We start from the raw sequence: 17,817 nt of genomic DNA, 5'->3' as shown, positions 1-17,817 counted from the left end.
AAGCCCTAATGGTGAAACGAGAAATGAGATTGATTTCATACTTTCTGCCGATCCCAGCATAGTGCAGGATGTAGAATTGTTAGACAGGGCAAAATGCAGTGATCATACGTTAGTGAGGTTTAGGATTCACCTCAATATGAAGACAGAAAGAGTAAAATTGGTCAAGAAGAAACAGGCCAACCTAGATGCGCAGTAAGGGTAAAAGCAGACCAACTTAAGCTAGTGCGTGCAAACAAGTATTCAGCCTTAGAACAGAGAGATGAAGATGAATGGCAGAGGTAATTAATGAAACTGTAACTAGGCTGGCTTCAGAAGCATTTCAGGTGGGAGGTAAGGCACCTACGCGACCAGTACGTAAGCTTTCCCAAGTAACAAAGGACCTAATAAAGAAAGGACAAAGCATGCAATTGTTCAGCTCAAGAGATCTGATGGAATCCGCGGAAATGTCAAAGCTGATCAACAAGGAGAAAGTGACGGATATTTGAAATTGTAACATGAGAAATACCGAGGAAGCAGTAAAAAATGGAGCATCATGAAATCAGCGAGAGGAAAACTTGGCATAGGAAAGGCTGAGATGTATGCACTGAATGATAAGCAGGGTAATATCAGCACTTTTGAAGATATAGTAAAAGCAATGGAAGAATTCTGTACGGATCAGTTCAGTACTCAGAGCAGCCACGTTACATCTATTCAAAGTAGTACTGAACATGTTACAGAGGCTCCTTCTATAACTAGCGATGAAGTTAGAAGGGCCCTGCACGGCATGAAATTGGAAAAAGCAACAAGACGGAATAACAGACTATTTAATCAAAGATGGAGGAGACCTCATGCTTGAAAAACTTGTGGTCCTTTATACGAAATGTCTCGCGACTTCAAGGGTCCCAGAGAACTCGAAGAATGCCAACATTATACTAATCCACAAAAAAGGAGAGACAATAAATAATTGAAACATTATAAGCCCATTAGCTTACTTTGAGTATTGTATAAAATATTCACCAAGATAATTTCCAACAGAATAAGAGAAACACTTGATTTCAGTCAAAAGAGAGAACAAGCTGGCTTCAGGAAGGCATACACTACAATGGATCACATCCATGTCATCAGTCAGGTAATCCAGAAATCTGCAGAGCACAGTCAGCCTCTATGTATATCTTTCATAGATTATGAAAAGGCATTTGATTCAGTAGAGATACCAGCAGGCATATAGAAGCATTACATAATCAAGGAATATAGGAGGCTTACATAAATAACTTGGAAAATATCTACAGAGATTCCACAGCTACCTTGATTCTTTCCAAGTAGAAAGATTCCTGTTAAAAAAGGGGTTAGACAAGGAGACACAATCTCTCCAATGCTATTCACTGCATGCTTGAAAGAAGTATTCAAGCTATTAAAGTGGGAAGGCTTAGGAGTAAAGATTGACGGTGAATATCTCGGCAACCTTTGGTTTGTTGATGACCTTGTTCTATTCAGCAACAATGCAGACGAGTTACAACAAATGATTGAGTGCCTTAACAGAGAGAGTGTAACAGTAGGGTTGAATCAAAGATAATGATCTTGACAAAGATAATGATCAATAGCCTGGCAAGGGAACTAAATTTCAATATCGCCAGTCAGCCTCTAGGGTTTGCGAAGGAGTACGTTTACCTAGGTCAATTACTCACAGGGGACCCTAATCATGAGAAGGAAACTTACAGAAGCACAAAAATGGTTTGGAGTCCGTACGGTTGACATTATCAGATCCTGGCTGGAAGCTAACCACTATCATTGAAAAGGTGTGCAATCAATGCACTCTACTGGTGCTATCATATGGGGCAGAATTTTTGAGATTAACAAATAAGCTCGAGAACAAGTTAAAGACCGCACAAAGAGCAATGGAACGAAGAATGACAGGCATAACGATAAGAGACAGGAAGAAAACGGTGTGGATCAGAGAGCAAAGGGGGATAGCTGTGATACTCTTATTGACATTAAGCAAAAAAAAAAAAAAAGGAGGTGGGCAGGCTACGTAATGCGTAAGTTAGGTAATCACTGGACCATTAGGGTTATATAATTAGTGCCTAGAGAAGGGAAGCGCAGTTAAGGACGACAGAAGACTAGGTGGGGTGATGAAATTTGCAGGCGCAAATTGGAATCTGTTGGCTCAGGACAGAGGTAATTGGAGATCGTAGGGAGAGACCCTCGTCTTGCAGTGGACATAAAATAGGCTGATGATGATGAATTATTGGTGGGTGCAATGGTAAAGGCCGAGCTGGTATGGCTGCTAACTTTATGTGCGCTGTCTTCCCGCACTGTCTTTTTGCGCCCTTAGTGTTGTAGTTCGCGTAGTCTAACAGACAGGCATAATTGGAGATCGCTCACAGATGCTGTCCTGTTGTGGACATTAGAATGGGTAGATGGTGATGATGAGTCTAATTTTCAGAGTCTTGGGGAATTGGGCAGCTGTACGAACCGTTCGTCCCCGCTGCCAGTGTTCTTCATAATGCCAGCATTGTGACAGCGTGCGCACATGGTCGTTTAGTTGCATATTTACAGGTTTACATGGTCTGTGCATTACACTATACTTATTATTTGAATTAAGTGAATGGTTACAATTTATATGGCCGATATAGACTAATTTATAGGCTCATGTAAGGGCTACCCTTTTTTGTCACCATTCTGACTAGTCTTACATGGCTTGGCCTCTTCCAAAAAACTGAACGGGGCTTAGGCCCCGGAGCCCCCTGTAGTCGGCACCCATGAGTGGAGTCGTAAAACATGTAACGAACAATAATTTGAGTGCAATAATTCAAATTTTGTAATTATGCTATATGTTTATATGAGAAGCTCAAAGTCATATTTGGAAAAAAAAAACTCGTTTTGTTTTATTTTTAAAGCCTGCTTGTGTTCCGAGACATTGATATTAAAATTGACATTCATAGGCAGGAGTCCTGACACAAAGACAAAACCCCCAGTTGACATAGCTGACTGCATAGGCATGCCAGTCTCGAAACCGGGTGAAGCTGACAACAGCTGTGCTTCTGCTCTTGGCTCTCAAGAACAAGAAAAGACTGACTTCTTCCTTTCCCTTGTGACTCCTGCCTCGGAATGGGAAACTAGCATACTGTATTAAAGTTCATTTAATATGTGATCTTTAATACGTGTATTAAAGATCAGTTGTGAGTGAGTGCAGTCTTTTCTACATCCAGTGTTTTTCTTGGGCTCTAAGTAATCTAATCGTAGCATATACCATCTCAAATTTGATGTCAAACATCCAGAGATAGATGTGCTCTAGAAGAATAAAACAAAATGGAGTTTATGTGACGACATTTTTAAAGGTTCTAATATAGACAGGTGTCATAATTGCCAAATTTTAATATGGAAATTATGGCAAAAATAAAAGTTAGCTTATACAAGTGTGTTAATTATGTATTTGTTGGCCCTTTTATTGCATGAAAATTGTGTTCACCAAAGTGTACAGACTGCATTTGAAAACAGTAGTTGTGTAGCTAGTGAAGCGTTTTTGGTGAAATCCTTTAACTTTTGAGGCGCAGTATAAGAAAGCTGAGAAAAATTTTAAAACCATGTGCCCTCCTTCGTTAACATCCGACTTCTTGCTGCTTGGTCTATGTACCATGAATTTTATTTTCACTTACAACATTTAGTCAAGTTCATAACCTAACTGATTAATTAAGCTTATACAACAGACACATATCATTGTGCTCAGAAGGCATGTGCAGGCATGTACTCTACCAGCATCATGATGCCAATAGTCCATGTTAAATACTTAGAAGAATGCTATTGGTCATTTTGTTTTCTTACAATTTATCCTTTATTATCTGCCTTCTCATCCTACGGATTAAGCTGATTTGTTAAGCTAAATAAGAACTATAACTAGTAGCATCATTTACAGCAGCTATGACATAATGAAACTTGTTTTGACATTAGTCCGTAGGCTATGACTAGGTAAAATTGCTATATGATATATGCATTCTTATATTTGTGGTGAAGCCTTTTCCAAAAGCTGCTTGTTTGCATTACACCGTTTGTCCAACATCAATTTGCGGCAACAAAGTGCGAAAACGTTAGCTAAATTTATGTGTTTGATGTTTTGTTTATGGCAAGTAGGTTCGTGGAAGCAGATTTTTACCATTTAGGTGTCCAAAGGGAGACGGCTTTGAAGCGTCCATTTAAAAGTTCTGTATATGTTGCAATTGAAATGACATTTTTCCACCTTCCCTATGAGGCTTGATTGAATACAGTTCTTATGCAACGACAAATAAATTGTTCTGTCGCAGAACAAGATACAAATAATTACCTTCTTTCTTGGGTGTTGGGTGGAATTTATTCCATCTGTTTGTTGGCACCCTTACATGCCTACACTTAAAAAAAAAGAAAAGAGTTGATAGCCACATCTGCATCACGACCTTTTGCACATGGCTTCTGGTGGAGCTGCACACAGCAGGAAACAGCTGTGTGCTGAATGCTTGCACAGGTGTTCTCACGTCTTCGTCATGATAGTGCACGTATCCTGGTTCTGGTGTACCGGCTGGCATTTGTTCTGCTTGGATCCCGCCGCTTTTTACCTTTGTTCACTTTCCTGTTGATGCACTCGGGTCTTCGTGGCATAGCTTTCACCTGGTGTGTATTATAGCGCTGCTAGTGTGCTCTTGACATGACATTCTTCGTCTTTCCTTGTATGCATGACACTCTTTCTGGATCCTTGATGATTGGCAGACTTGTGTACTCTGTATACTCTCAATGCGAGATAAACATGTTTCAGAGATCAAAGGGTGCCACGCTAGCACATTAACATGTCAGCATGACAGCTGTGCATTTGCACGTTGGGCCTTGTGCTTGCTCCCAACTTGGCGATGTATTTCTGCGCTTCAGTATTCTGTTCATTCCTTTTTGATGCCCACAGTACATGTGTAATGCTATGACGGTCAGGGCCACAGTCAATGTGTTATGTGCAAGGGGTGTATCATTAGGGGCCGATTCAAGAGCCTCGTGATAGAAGTGCTGAGATATTACCACATGTAACTCATGGCACTTGCAACATAGTATGAGTCTAGCCCTATAGATCTCTGCGAAGGCACAACTGCAAGATCTCAGGAGGCCTTATTTAACCCTTTGTGGGTCGATTGTTTTCGCCATATGCGACCGCCCAGGGTCGATATATTTTTTATTGCAGATTACACTTCTTCTGAGGGCCCTATTTTGAAAAAAAATTTGCCGTAATTTTTCTAGGGTGACCGTAAAGTGAGAATAAAATATTTTGCGTTGGTATATATGTACTCTTCATTCATGAATAACAACTAAAAAAGGAAATAAACTTATAGGAATTCAAAATTTTATGCATTGTTATCGTTCAAGGCTTAGAATACATGCACACGAGAATATTTACATCCATCGCGTAAACGAATTGCGTAGGTGACCCTCAAGAAAACTGTGGTTGTGTGCCCAGCAAAAAAGCAAAACATGTGACAAACTTCCGTTAGTATTCATCTTATCGCCAACCAGAGGTAGTTAGATATCACCAGTCTCCCCAAAAAAAGAAAAGGAAACGCATGCATGGCGGCATCCTTCGGCAACCCCTGTGAGTACTCAACGAGCAAGGAACAGGCGATTAGTAACGAGATAGCCAGCAGTTTTGTGAACGCAAGAAGCCGAAACTGTCTGTGGAACAAAAAACCGCTGCCTGCCCCCGCGTGCGCCAATGCACGAGCGGTAGTATATAGACGCGCCGAAGCAAACTAGGTCTACAACAAACCATGCAACGAAAACTGAGAGAGGGAGGTGAGCGAAAAAAATTTACTGTATTTCCACATAGTGGCAGCACATGCTAGGAAAAAAAAATATAGGAAAGTGGTGCGCTTTTTAAACATACAGATGGCACCGTAAATATACGGCATCAACCATTTTGCACTTGTTTGCGGTGCCGTATATTTACGTCATTGACCCTGAAAGGGTTAACAGCTGCAGGTTGTAAAAATATAACTTTGATTGATTTTGGAAGAAAAGTGGGTCAAGGAAGTGTATGCCATGGCAGGCCCACAAAATTACTCTAGCTCCATTTTCTAGAATTGAATAGGCACTTCAAGGGCACGTGGTAGTGTGTCATTGAAACAACCCTGTTCTCTACTTTGGCTCTACTGCTATTTATGATATTTTCCCGATGCTCTTGCATTAGTATGCACAAACATCAGTGAAGGCACAAGCCAATGTCAGCTGGTTTTCTTCAACAGGAGAAGAGAGAATGTTCATGGTACACTTAGCAAAAACAACTCAATAGATGAGTGTGGTTATGCATGATTGGTGAAGCATCCTAAGTGCTGCACGAGGACTCTGTGTAAGCCACTGCACTAATGATGTTGAGGGGATGTGACGGGCACAAAGAAAATTGTGCTTCAACAAAAGACGTTGCATGGCTTTGTTAACTCTTTCTCGGCAGTTTTCTCTCTTTGTAGTCCAGAAGACATTCACTGTTTCTTTTGTAGCTCTAGTATAGGAGAAAAAATTTAGAGGATGCTTAAGCTTCACCTTTAAGAATGGAATGGGATAGCATTCAAAGATCCCCGACTGCTTCCCAGGCTTCCTGGCAACTGCAGGTTATGTAACTGTAATGTTTTCCTGGAACTTAAATAAAACCAACCACTTACTATACTATGAGTAAAATGAGAACAAGGTGAAAGTCAGCCTTGAAAAAGACAAGTCTACTTGTCGAAATGTTGGCTCCGGCTTTCACTTTGTTCTCCTTTTTCTCATCGTCCTGAATTTACATCTCCCGACTTCCCCATGTTTTTCCTGCGCTTACTATACTACAAATACTGCAGAGTTACGCCGATTGTTTTGTGTGTGCCACATAAGGCATTGCACATGAGATTGCTGGTAATTTGTGCACCCCTGAGTGCACGAAGCGCTAGATGCATAAACTGAGAGAGGAGCATATTGTTGGTGTGCTTCCTTTGTTTCATGTTCATCCAGTCGTTGACACTGACTGATATTGAACACAGGAAAAATGGTTGATATATGGACCTGTTCTTGGAGAAATTGACAAAGCAACACTCAAAACGTGTTATAATCCTTCGGTTAATTCTTTTTTATGATCTAAATATCTCAAATTTTTGCAAAATCTGCTAAACTATCCGCAGCCTTTTTTATGTGCATTTTTTGCCTTTAAGCTAGTAGAAAATCTGGCTGATCTAGTGCAGAATTCACTAAATTGACGACGCTGGTGGTGTCTTGCTCAGACAGTTGCTATTCCCATCACCAGTTGTTGTCAGACAGCTTTTTGTTGTTGGGCGCCTCGTACCCGCCGTGGTTGTTCAGTGGCTATGGTGTTAGGCTGCTGAGCACGAGGTCACGGGATCGAATCCTGGCCACGGCGGCCGCATTTTGATGGGGGCGAAATGCGAAAACACCCGTGTGCTTAGATTTAGGTGCACGTTAAAGAACCCCAGGTGGTCGAAATTTCCGGAGTCCCCCACTACGGCGTGCCTCATAATCAGAAAGTGGTTTTGGCACGTAAAACCCCATAATTTAATTTTTTTTTTGTTGGGCGCCTCGTGATGACTAAATCCTTCGTGCACAGGGCAAGTCTAGAGAACACAACTTTTTGAGCTATTGAGGCAGCAGTTATTGCCGTGAATGTATTGCAGATTTAGCGGGACTTTATTTTCTCTTCTTTTTATTTTCATTGACTTTTAGTCTTCTATTTATTATAAAAAGATGCTCCCGTGGGGAATGTTAGATTTCAAATTGAAGTGTTATTTTTGGAATCGAACTGGTTTTGATGTTGTGGTTGGTAGTAGTGATAGTGGTTGGACTGTGGAGAGGAGGGAGTGGGCGTCGTGAAGGGGGAGAGTGGTAGTGCGTAAAGGAGAAATGAGAGAGAAGAGGTAGTAATAATGCACATCACTTGGTTCGTGTAAACATTGATATCACCAGGTTGTGACCTGGTGAGCACACTGGCATTGTACTCTCTGGAGATTGAACTTGCATCAGGGATGTCATGATGCACTAGTTGGCTGTGGCAGAAGAGTGGATGTGAAATTTTTGGTTAAACTGATTCCCGCAGCACATGCGATCTGCATAATTTCTCTTTCCAACATCCTGTAAAAGGGTTGCATGCACTGACAGCAGTTTTGCAACAAATGTGACCTTGTGCAGGTGAGGTGTGCTGGCTGTTCTGCAGCCGCGCCCTGTGCCGGCAAATGGGGTGGGTGACTCGGCACATGCGGAGGGTGCGATCCCTCCGGTTCCTGGCAGTTGCCTGCCTGGCCACCTTTGTGTGGCTGCAGGCGCGCCTCACTTTGCTGGGCCAAGTTTCCATCGAGGTTGGCTCGCCGGGCTCCTCCGCTACCGCCCAGCCCAACCTCACATGGGCCCTCTTCAACAGCACACGCGAGCTTGAGATACTGCGCGAGTACGTCGCTCAGCTGAACCAGGCGCAGGTTTGTTGCTTTCTTGCACCCCTTACCTGCTGCTAGCCTGTGTGGCCAGCTGAATTCAAGGCTAAAAGTGTGCGTCCCTCTTAAACGAGTGCTAACACATATTTTCAAAGTTGATGAAGCTCTTCCATATGTTTCTTGCGCATGAAAATGTACCACTTAACAAGTATGAAAGTTGGGAAATACTTTTAATTTAATGATTAGGTTGGCTTCAAAATGTTTCAAATCTTGATGTAGTCAAAGGTAAAAACAAATTCCAACAATAAACACCAAAAATGCAAGCTGTTTCGGTTCCCATAGAGGAGTCTTGTTTTCTATGTAGATTTTGAACAAGGCTTCTGTACGGGATTCAATATATCTTGTATTTTTGTTGTCCATGAGTAACGCCCATTTTTACCTTCGACTGCGAGTAATCCGGACAAAGAAAACAAGCTTTCGTCACACCCTTGCCTTCATTATCTTGAAATTGTGATATAGAGCTAAATTTGCTGACATGTTAACCATAGCGCTAGGTATGATGATGTGGCACATAAAAAAAGTGAACGAGAGGTTTGCATTTGTTTCTTCTGGCTCAGCTAATGTGTGGCTGCCACAGTGATTGCAGGAACGAAGCGAGCCAGCGTATCATGATGTTGTAACATGTCCACCTCCTGGGTACTGAAACCGAGACTGGTTTACAGAAACAAGTATCATATGAAACTATTCAGAGCACTGTGACACTTTCAACTATTTTTTATAGGGTTTATAGAACCTCGAGCTTCATTCGCAAAAAAAAAAGAGACAAACAAAGTAAACAAAAAAAAAATAATATTAGTAACCCATTCAATGAGTGCAAATAGGCATAATTCCTTGCCCAAAATTAACCTGAACCAAGCAGAATACATTATCCAAAGACCCTCATTAAGGGTTTAGCTTGGTTTTAATTTATACCTGATGAGGCTATGTTGAATTACACTTTTGATAAGGACCAGCAAGCAAGCCTCTGTGCATTACCACTGTTAGCTTCATTTCTGGGGAGCAGCTTTTCACGATTACACATGCTCAAAAAAGCTGCATTTGAAGCTTGGTTGTTTATTCTAGTTGCAATGCAGATTTCATTGCGTGGATTATTTAATTACGGCAGTCAAAGTCACCTTAAAAAATACTATTTCCAATTGACGCTTCGTTCATTCGAGGCTGTCCCGCTTCTCTCAAACAGACCATTCACAACCTGGAGCTATTTGGCCCACTGCAGCCAGGTGATCCTGTGATAGTGATCCAGGTCCACAACAGATGGCACTACCTTGTTGCCCTTATGGATTCACTTCGCACTGCACGTGACATCAATCGCACCCTGCTCATCTTCAGTCATGACGAGTACAGCCCCGTTGTTGAGAGCCTGCCATACAAGGTTGACTTCTGCAAGGTATGTTTACTTATGACACACCACGGGCCTCGCAAAGTTCCAAGCAGGGTAAGGCATAAGTTACATACAAAAGGCACCGCACAAAATGGGAAAAAACAAAAGATATGAAATATTGCACTAACAAGCTTGTAGAAAAAGTGTACATAAGTATAGAAAAGCCAGTACAACAATATGTTTGGTAATGCTGCTGATTGAATATAAACTGAAAATGTTAAACAGTAGAATAAGTTACTAAACAGGTTGGAATGGAAAACTGGATAGGTACAAAACAATTCAGATACTCACAATATTGACTGCATGACAAGTTGAAATGCATAGTATATGCATTCAGTGGAGTCACTGCTGCTTAATTCTTTTGTACATTGTTCCACTCTGTTACTGTGCATATAAATGATTATACTTGGGGACAGCTTTCTGTGGCAATGAAGAGAAAGCTACGAGGGTGGTGCTTCTGCATACGTGTTACCACACCAAGTCGTGCGGCAGTGTTTAGCCGTGCTTTTGGTTTCGCTGAACAGCCGCTGTGCCTTTCCAGCCACTGAACAGACGCAGCTTCCACTTGCGAGAGTTTCTAATTTTCCCAGACGCAGAAGAGGAAAGCCGCAAAATAAGTCAACATTAAAGGGAGACTGAAACGATTCTCATGATCTTGTACAAGTCTACTGAGCCATCAGCGTAGGTTCTTCTGATCATTAAGTTATGCATCTGAGCACTCTGCATAAAGCGTGCAATTTATTATAAGGTTTTGGAAATGTGCATTGCTACTGATCTCAGCGGCGCCGCTGCCCTGAGTTTTGAGCCCTCCCTTCACAATTGAAGTAGTTAGCCCAATTGACGTCAGTTGGGTGAGCTATCCGATAGCTACCTAGGTCACGTAATCGATAATTTTTCCAACTTTATGGTGAACAAATGTTCACCATAAATTATCACCACACTCAAGCACTTTCACCACACAGCAAATGTAGTCTGCTTGTGTTACAACCTTTTTCATGTTTATGTGAGCTGTGTGGTCAGTGTTGGTCTTGAGCTTTCTTTTGCGAGCAGCATGGATCGCCCTTGTTTCGTTATGGGCTGCAAATATAGTGGTCAGCGACCACTATATTTGCCAAGCTGTCAAGCTGTGTCAAGCTGTCAAGCTGTGACATCGTGTCCCCCTGCAAGGCAACATGCGAGCAGAGTGGCTGCAGTGTATTGGGCTGTTGGTACCCGGTTGGTGCCAGTATCTATGTATTTGCAACCGTAACTTAACGCCAGAGGATTACTACCACAGTAGAGAGTTTTAGCGTGTCCAGCATTCAACTAAATTGAAGTGGACTGAATGTTGTGCCGCATGAGCAAAGGCACAAACGTGAACAGCCTGCATTGTGCAGCCACCTGGTGGCACACAGCTCAACCAGACAAACGCAGAGATAATATAAGAGTAACCAAGTGTGTTCTACTTTGCTGCTGGATTAAATATTCAGCAGGCGCGCCAGTGTGAACATGCGTTTATAAATGTTTAAAATGTTTTACACTTCGTTACAGCAATACAGTCAAACCTCAATATATCGAACACGGATATATCGAATTATTACATATATCGAACATGTTCTATATCACCTGGAAAATCGCATGCATCTAATTTTTTACTTTAACGGGGAAGGACGTAAAATGGATATATCGAACACCGCCGCCCTTAGACCATGTGCACTCTGTTGACAGGTAGTGAGCTTTCCCACAACACCCTTGAAGATGGCGGTGGCGTGATGGACGTTCCCGACTGCCGGCACTATAGCTGCACACATCAATTGCGCCGAGGTTGCCATTTGAATGTAACGGCGTACAGACAAGGCTGCTTGGCTAGTTCGACAATGTCAACGACGCATTGCATTTGTTGCGCCGACTCCTCCTCGGTCATGCGCTCTGCGCCTGCCGCACCTCGTGAGAACTTGTGTTTTGCATCCGCAACGACGTGCAACAGCGCGTGCTCACTGGGCTCACTCATAGATGCTTTGGCAGACGCCACTTAATACTTCATTATTGGTAGCGTTTCAAAATGCTTGAACTGACGGACATAGAGATCGCAGCAGAAGTAGCGGCCAAATGAAGACTCTGCTGAGGTTGATCCCGCAAGTGCTGATGTTGCCCCGGTCCTAACTACAACTGAGGCTGTAACTGCTTTGGCCCTTCTACGCCACCGGCCTGTCGGTTGTAGATCTTCAAAATATGTTGAGGACTCCGTGTTTAAGCACGCGGCTGCCAATAAGAAGCAGGCTACACTGTTGCAGTACTTTCAGCGAAATAAATACTTTGTGTGAAGCTTCAAGTGAGTATTTACTGCGCCATGATTGAGGTGCGATCGGGGATTGTTTTTCGGAGTGCGCATTCGGTTGCGGTGTGCGCAATTGGCTTAGATCGCACCGACTTTGCATCCTTGGTTCATTCATTGATCTGAAGAAGTTTTTGACGCATTTTTTTATGTGATTTTATATACATAGAATTCTGGCTATATCAAAGTATTTCATGATCACCGCACTGTTCGATATATTGAGGTTCGACTGTATTAGCTCTGTGTTTGGCAGGTTAAGCTCTGCGCCACCAGGTGGCTGGACCGTGCAGGCCGATCAGGCTGCTCACATATGTATGTCTACATTAAAGCTCCTTCATCACAGCAGTAGTAGTATGGAGGGGCTTTAGTTTACTCCTCCGCCCATCTATCGAAACGCCCAGCTGTCTGTGGTTACACCAGGTTACTGGACACATTTGGGGCTGTGACAGAACGCTTGCAACGCATGCTGCTTGGGTAGCTCTTGATGGGGAGCGACGGCCAGGGAGCTAGCGGAGAGTTTGGAGAGGCTTCAAGCGCTGACTCCAATACAGCCGGAGGTAGATGACACGACATCACATGATGCAAGCCAGTTAAGGAGGAGCTTAGTTCAATGTCTGGGTGAACGAGTTGAGGAGAAAAACATGACTAGGGAGGAGGATAACTTGTAATTGTCCGTCTCTCTCTTGATATGAGACACTTTACTTAGATTTTGGCATGAATGCTTTACTGTAGATCACCGTGGAAGATAGGCTAGGTGAGAGAACGGTGCGCTTTCAGCGCTCTGTGGGAAGATGCGGGTGGCGTTCTAGTAACTCGGCGCGACGAGGGAGGGCACGGTAGACTAGTTCCCACTTTGCTTCCCGCTGGTGCCGGGTTAGCGCATGTGGCTTTGCATAAGCAACGGTCATATTTGCTTTGTGTGTTAGTAATTTGATCAGTTTTATGTGGCAGTGCGATGGGAAAGTGCTTTGTGCCCTTCTGCAACAGTGGCTATAAGTCGTGTGAGAAGTATTCCCTTTTCAAGCCGCTGGACGATGAAGTGAGTCTGGAAGCATGGAGGTGGGTGATACCGCGCAAAGACAGAGTGCTTCAGAGGACTAATCACGTGCGTGAAAGACATATTGAAGGCTTGGTCTGCAGAAATTGATGGCTCTGTGCTCATGTCTGGTACGAGAAGGGCGGGCCTCACGAGAAGTGCGGTGCCTACAGTTTTCGAAGGGGCACCGAAGTACCTGTCGAAGAAAGGAAAGAGCCTTCGCAAGAACGTAAGGTGACGATCTCATTCTGTTGCTTTCTGCAGCACTGTTGTGCAGCCTAGCAGCTCTTCTGCTGTTGAATCAGTGCATTCTAACGGAGTGCCAACGATTGATTGTACTGCAACAAGCGTTGTCGACGAAGGCGATCACGAAGCAGAGAACTGTGTCACAGACCCAAACAAGACGCTGTTTGAAATATTGTTAAACTCTGCTCCAAGCATGTGCCTTCCTGGATTATCGTGAGCCACTCACCGAATCGACGCTTACATTGAGCAGAGTGATGGGTCCACTGTCGTGTTTACGAAAAAGTCACTGCACGTAAAAAGCGACATGTCTGTTCAAGTATATGTTTTGGGTAAGCCAGTTGAATGTGGTACTGTTGGGATCAGTTCATTTGCCATTTCAGTTACAGAAGTAGATGCGATGTTAGCTGCTGTTAGTAGCTTGAATCTTTGTTGTGGAGGACCCAGTTTCAAAAGTTTTCTCACCATGCTTCCGGAGTGTGCCTTTGTTGTCTGCCAAGGAAAGTGGAGGCACAATAAGTTTCCATTGGTGACATCTAGAGGTGATGCATGTCGGCCATGTGGTACTCTCTGACACTTTGGTGATACATGCTGCCCGACAAGCTATGAGATCTAAACAAAAGCGCCATTTGAAATGCATAAGAGTGTCAGCACTGCACAAAGCTGCATTGACTGCCCAGAAGCAAAGGCTTGATGCCTTGCGCCTTTCCAGAGCTGCGCTGTGAAGTTCACGAGCGAGACTTTTGAAGGGCAACAAGATTCTGACAGAGCAGCTTGAGGAAAGCAAGAAGGAAATTACAAAGCTACAAGTCACAGGCTCTTGATGTGCCACTAGCACAGCTACTTCTTTTGAAAGAATGTATTGCTGCTGTTAAGTGCACAACGAAAAAAGAAAACAGAAGATACACAGGTGACTGGCTTCTACTGTGTCTGCTTCTAAATATATGAAGCCCTGTTACACATTCCTTCTTGCGAGGCACTAACATATTACCCCTTCCTTGTGTATCCACAATAAGGAAGTACATCAGTATGGCTGGCCTCAAATGTGGCTTTAATGAAGACTTTTTCAAAGCTTTCAAATTGAATATCTCCCAAAAAACACCATTTCAAGAAACAGGAATGCTCATTTTCGACGAGATACACGTCAGAAAAGAGGTGACTGTCTACCCTCAAACTATGAGCTATGCTGATCTTGTTGATTATGGAGAGCAGGGTGTCTAGACGGGCTGACCAGGGTTTTGTCTGCTTTTTCATCAATTGTGGAGAGCTGCTTACAGCCGGTAGCTGTTTTTGCCTCAAAAGAACCAACAAAAGGTACTCTTCTTGCACAACTCCTCCTCCAATGAATTGTGCACTTAGAACGTGCTGGTATTTTTGTTGATGGTGTTGCGTGCGACGGTGCTTCAACTAATCGCGCTATGTGGAGATAGCTTGGGGTGAGTGGTACATTGGGAAATGTTACAAATGAATTTGAGCATCCACTGGACACATTTAGAAAAGTGTGTCCTCTCGGATGTTCCCTGTCATTTTAAATGCATGCGAAATCGTCTTTACGAGAAGAAAATTTTGAGAAGAGAAGACTAATTCATAAAATGGTCCTGGTACGATGCTCTGTATGTGGCAGACACAAAGCATGCTGCTGAGCTCAGAGTATGTCTAAAGTGACATACAACCATGTTAACCCGTCGAATATGCTGAAAATGAGAGTGAAACTTGCCACTAAAATTTTCAGCAATTCTGTTGTGAAAGGCATACAGTCTTATGCACGCAGAGGTGCAGCTTGGCTTTATAATGCAGAGCCAACTGTCAAGTTTAAACTTTTTCTTAATAATCTATTTGATGCCTTTAACCAGCACTTCCCAGGAGAAGGCCTCACTCTTGGATGTAAGGACTTTGTCATAATGAAGAAGTCAAGCCGCCTGGAGGCAAAGTGGGAACAAGAAGTTGTTGATTGCAACATTCTCAAAGACTTTTTCCTGACACAGTCAACTGCAGACGGATTGCGAGTGACCTTGAAGTCAGTGCGAGAGCTGTCAGCTTAGCTCTTGACGGAATGCAATTTCAAATATGTTCTCTCCTCTTAGATGAATCAAGACCCTTTGGAATGCTTTCTGGGGATAATAAGGCAAGCAGGAGTCCAGAATAAGCATCCTACATTTTCCACATTTTTGAAACTTTATCGAATGCTTTCGCTGCATATTCATTGCTGTAGCCACCTCAGTTTGGGGACTGCACAGCTACTAAAAGCAGCCAATCTGCTTTTGTGACTTTGGCCGACCTTAGAGGTATATACAAAAGTTCAGCTGCTGAACGGCCAAAAAAGCTGGAACAGCTGAGAACAGAGCTGAGACATAAGCTCGATGGTCTGATCAGTGAAGGAAACTGGGAGTGTGAAGAAGTATTCGAGCACGATTACTGCAATGCAACTGTTGTTGACTGCATTGTCTGTTATGTCACCGGATTTGTAACAAGGAAGCTAGTCAATCAAACATCATGCATTATTAGCAAAGAAGCACTTAAAGGATGCAAAGACCTCTCAATAGCAGCTGAAGCTGACCTTGTTAACTGCGAGAGGAGAGGGACAATAATGCATCCAAATGCACACCTTTTACAGCTCTTTAGGCACACTGAGCAAGAGTTTGCAAACTATGCAGACCAGAGGGATGTGTATGATAAGACTACAGGTGCTGTGCTGGCTTGGCAGCGAAGAGTGTTGGATAAAGGTAGGATAACATTTATGTTCTGGGACATCTGAATAGATCTAACACATGAGTACTGTAACATTGATCGACTGAATAGAAAGCGCAGTACCCGCTATTGCCCTAAAGAAAGATCAAATGCAGGCAGATAAAGATGTTCAGCACTAAGTAGTCTCATTTTGTTGTCCAGATGATGCAGATCTTCCTGCCCCATGCCATCCAGCTGTACCCAAACCAATTTCCTGGTCAACACCCCAACGACTGTCCACGAAACATCAAGAAAGACGAGTGAGTTGCTGCTTTGCTGTGCACTGTCACCTTACTGTGTCTTATGTTACCGTGCCTGTTCAAATCGTCCACCAGTCATCAATAATTTTGATCGATTTTGGTACATTGAAGTCATTTCTCATGTACAGTGCTCAGCGATTGAAACACGATACTCAGATAGCATAGTGGCTGGCACTTTCTTGCGCCACCGTTGGATGCTGATGCACTTTTGTGTCACATGAAAACAAGTCATTTTGATGCATCGTGATGGAATTGGGCCCCCGTCAGTGATCACCCAGCACTCACTGGTTGCACAAGAATCACCGGCCACCATACTGTCCGAGTATCGTATTTCAATCGCTGAGGACTGTACATAATACTATCTACTAGACAGCTCAGGAAAGTGACTTCAAGAATCCGTGTCGCTATCTTTCTGCTGCAAAACTAATTTTTGTGGCAACTTTCGGTCAACTGGGGCTGGTGTTTTCTTGCAAAACTTCACCTTTCTGTGATTATGGCACATCATCATAAATTTTTTGTCATTGTGGCACTAGCAGTAAGTCAGGGAATGACATTACTTTGTCAGATTTGTGATCGCACAATGCAAATGAGTTACTATATTGACATGTGTACTTGTTTGTCTTTATCAGGCGATACGTTTCACTGCCTAACAAATGTTGTCGTATGGCACGGTACGCACCCGCATGTATCGGAGGTTTCTGGAATGTTATCGATGCTTCCATCCGCTGTCTGCGACCGAACCTTGTGTAATCTGATCGTATGTGTGCGCGACATGAATAATGTAAAACTTTGTGGAAGGCATGTGGGTCCCAGCAATTACTCTGGAACATTTGACGACTGATGTATAAAAGCGGATGCGCTTGACCCGCTGATAAGATTTTCGACGATCGCCGACCGTGTTCGCCGCTATCGTTGTGCTATAAGTGTAGCCTGTTTTTGTGGGCACAGGTTCGCCCAATAAATGTTAGTTTTGTCTTTCACAGTATTGCTACTGTGTTCTTCAACGTCACCACTACGTGACAATATGTAAATTGAAGAACTTGCCAGCCACTGTCCACAGGCAGGTTTAGGTTTCTGACTGGTATTATTCCTTTCAAGAGCACCTCAAAAGGTCTGCTGTACATACAAGATACAGAACTGGACATTTGAGATTGTTTAGAACAGTTTTGAGTCAGAGGTGCATCATACTTTAGCCAGCTGTACATAATTTAGTTCCTGCAGCAGATGCTGGGCCTCTACAGAGAATATAGCAAAGACATTTCTACTCGAAACCTGTTGCCATATCTTATCTCCAACCCAGGAAGATGTAGAAGAGGTGATAGTGCAAGATATACTATCCAGAGTGAGAAAAAAAAAAAAAAAAGCCGATCCCACACCTTTACAGCTAAGACTGCACAGTCAACATT

General features: G+C 43.1%; 1 protein-coding gene across 2 annotated transcripts in view; it reads left to right on the top strand.

The window, feature by feature from the left end:
• LOC139047688 (alpha-1,6-mannosyl-glycoprotein 2-beta-N-acetylglucosaminyltransferase-like) overlaps positions 1–17,817 on the top strand; it is a 38,354-nt gene that overhangs the window by 3,179 nt on the left and 17,358 nt on the right. For both annotated transcript variants that reach the window (XM_070521618.1, XM_070521619.1), the window contains exons 2-4: positions 8,152–8,435; positions 9,631–9,837; positions 16,314–16,411. In XM_070521618.1, coding sequence (XP_070377719.1) covers positions 8,196–8,435; positions 9,631–9,837; positions 16,314–16,411 — 545 coding nt within the window. In that variant the 5' untranslated portion in view covers positions 8,152–8,195. The remainder of the gene's footprint in view (positions 1–8,151; positions 8,436–9,630; positions 9,838–16,313; positions 16,412–17,817) is intronic.

The sequence above is a fragment of the Dermacentor albipictus genome, chromosome 7 (genome assembly GCF_038994185.2).
Source record: "Dermacentor albipictus isolate Rhodes 1998 colony chromosome 7, USDA_Dalb.pri_finalv2, whole genome shotgun sequence".
NCBI lineage: Eukaryota > Metazoa > Arthropoda > Arachnida > Ixodida > Ixodidae > Dermacentor > Dermacentor albipictus.
This window is presented reverse-complemented; position numbering and strand designations above follow the sequence as displayed.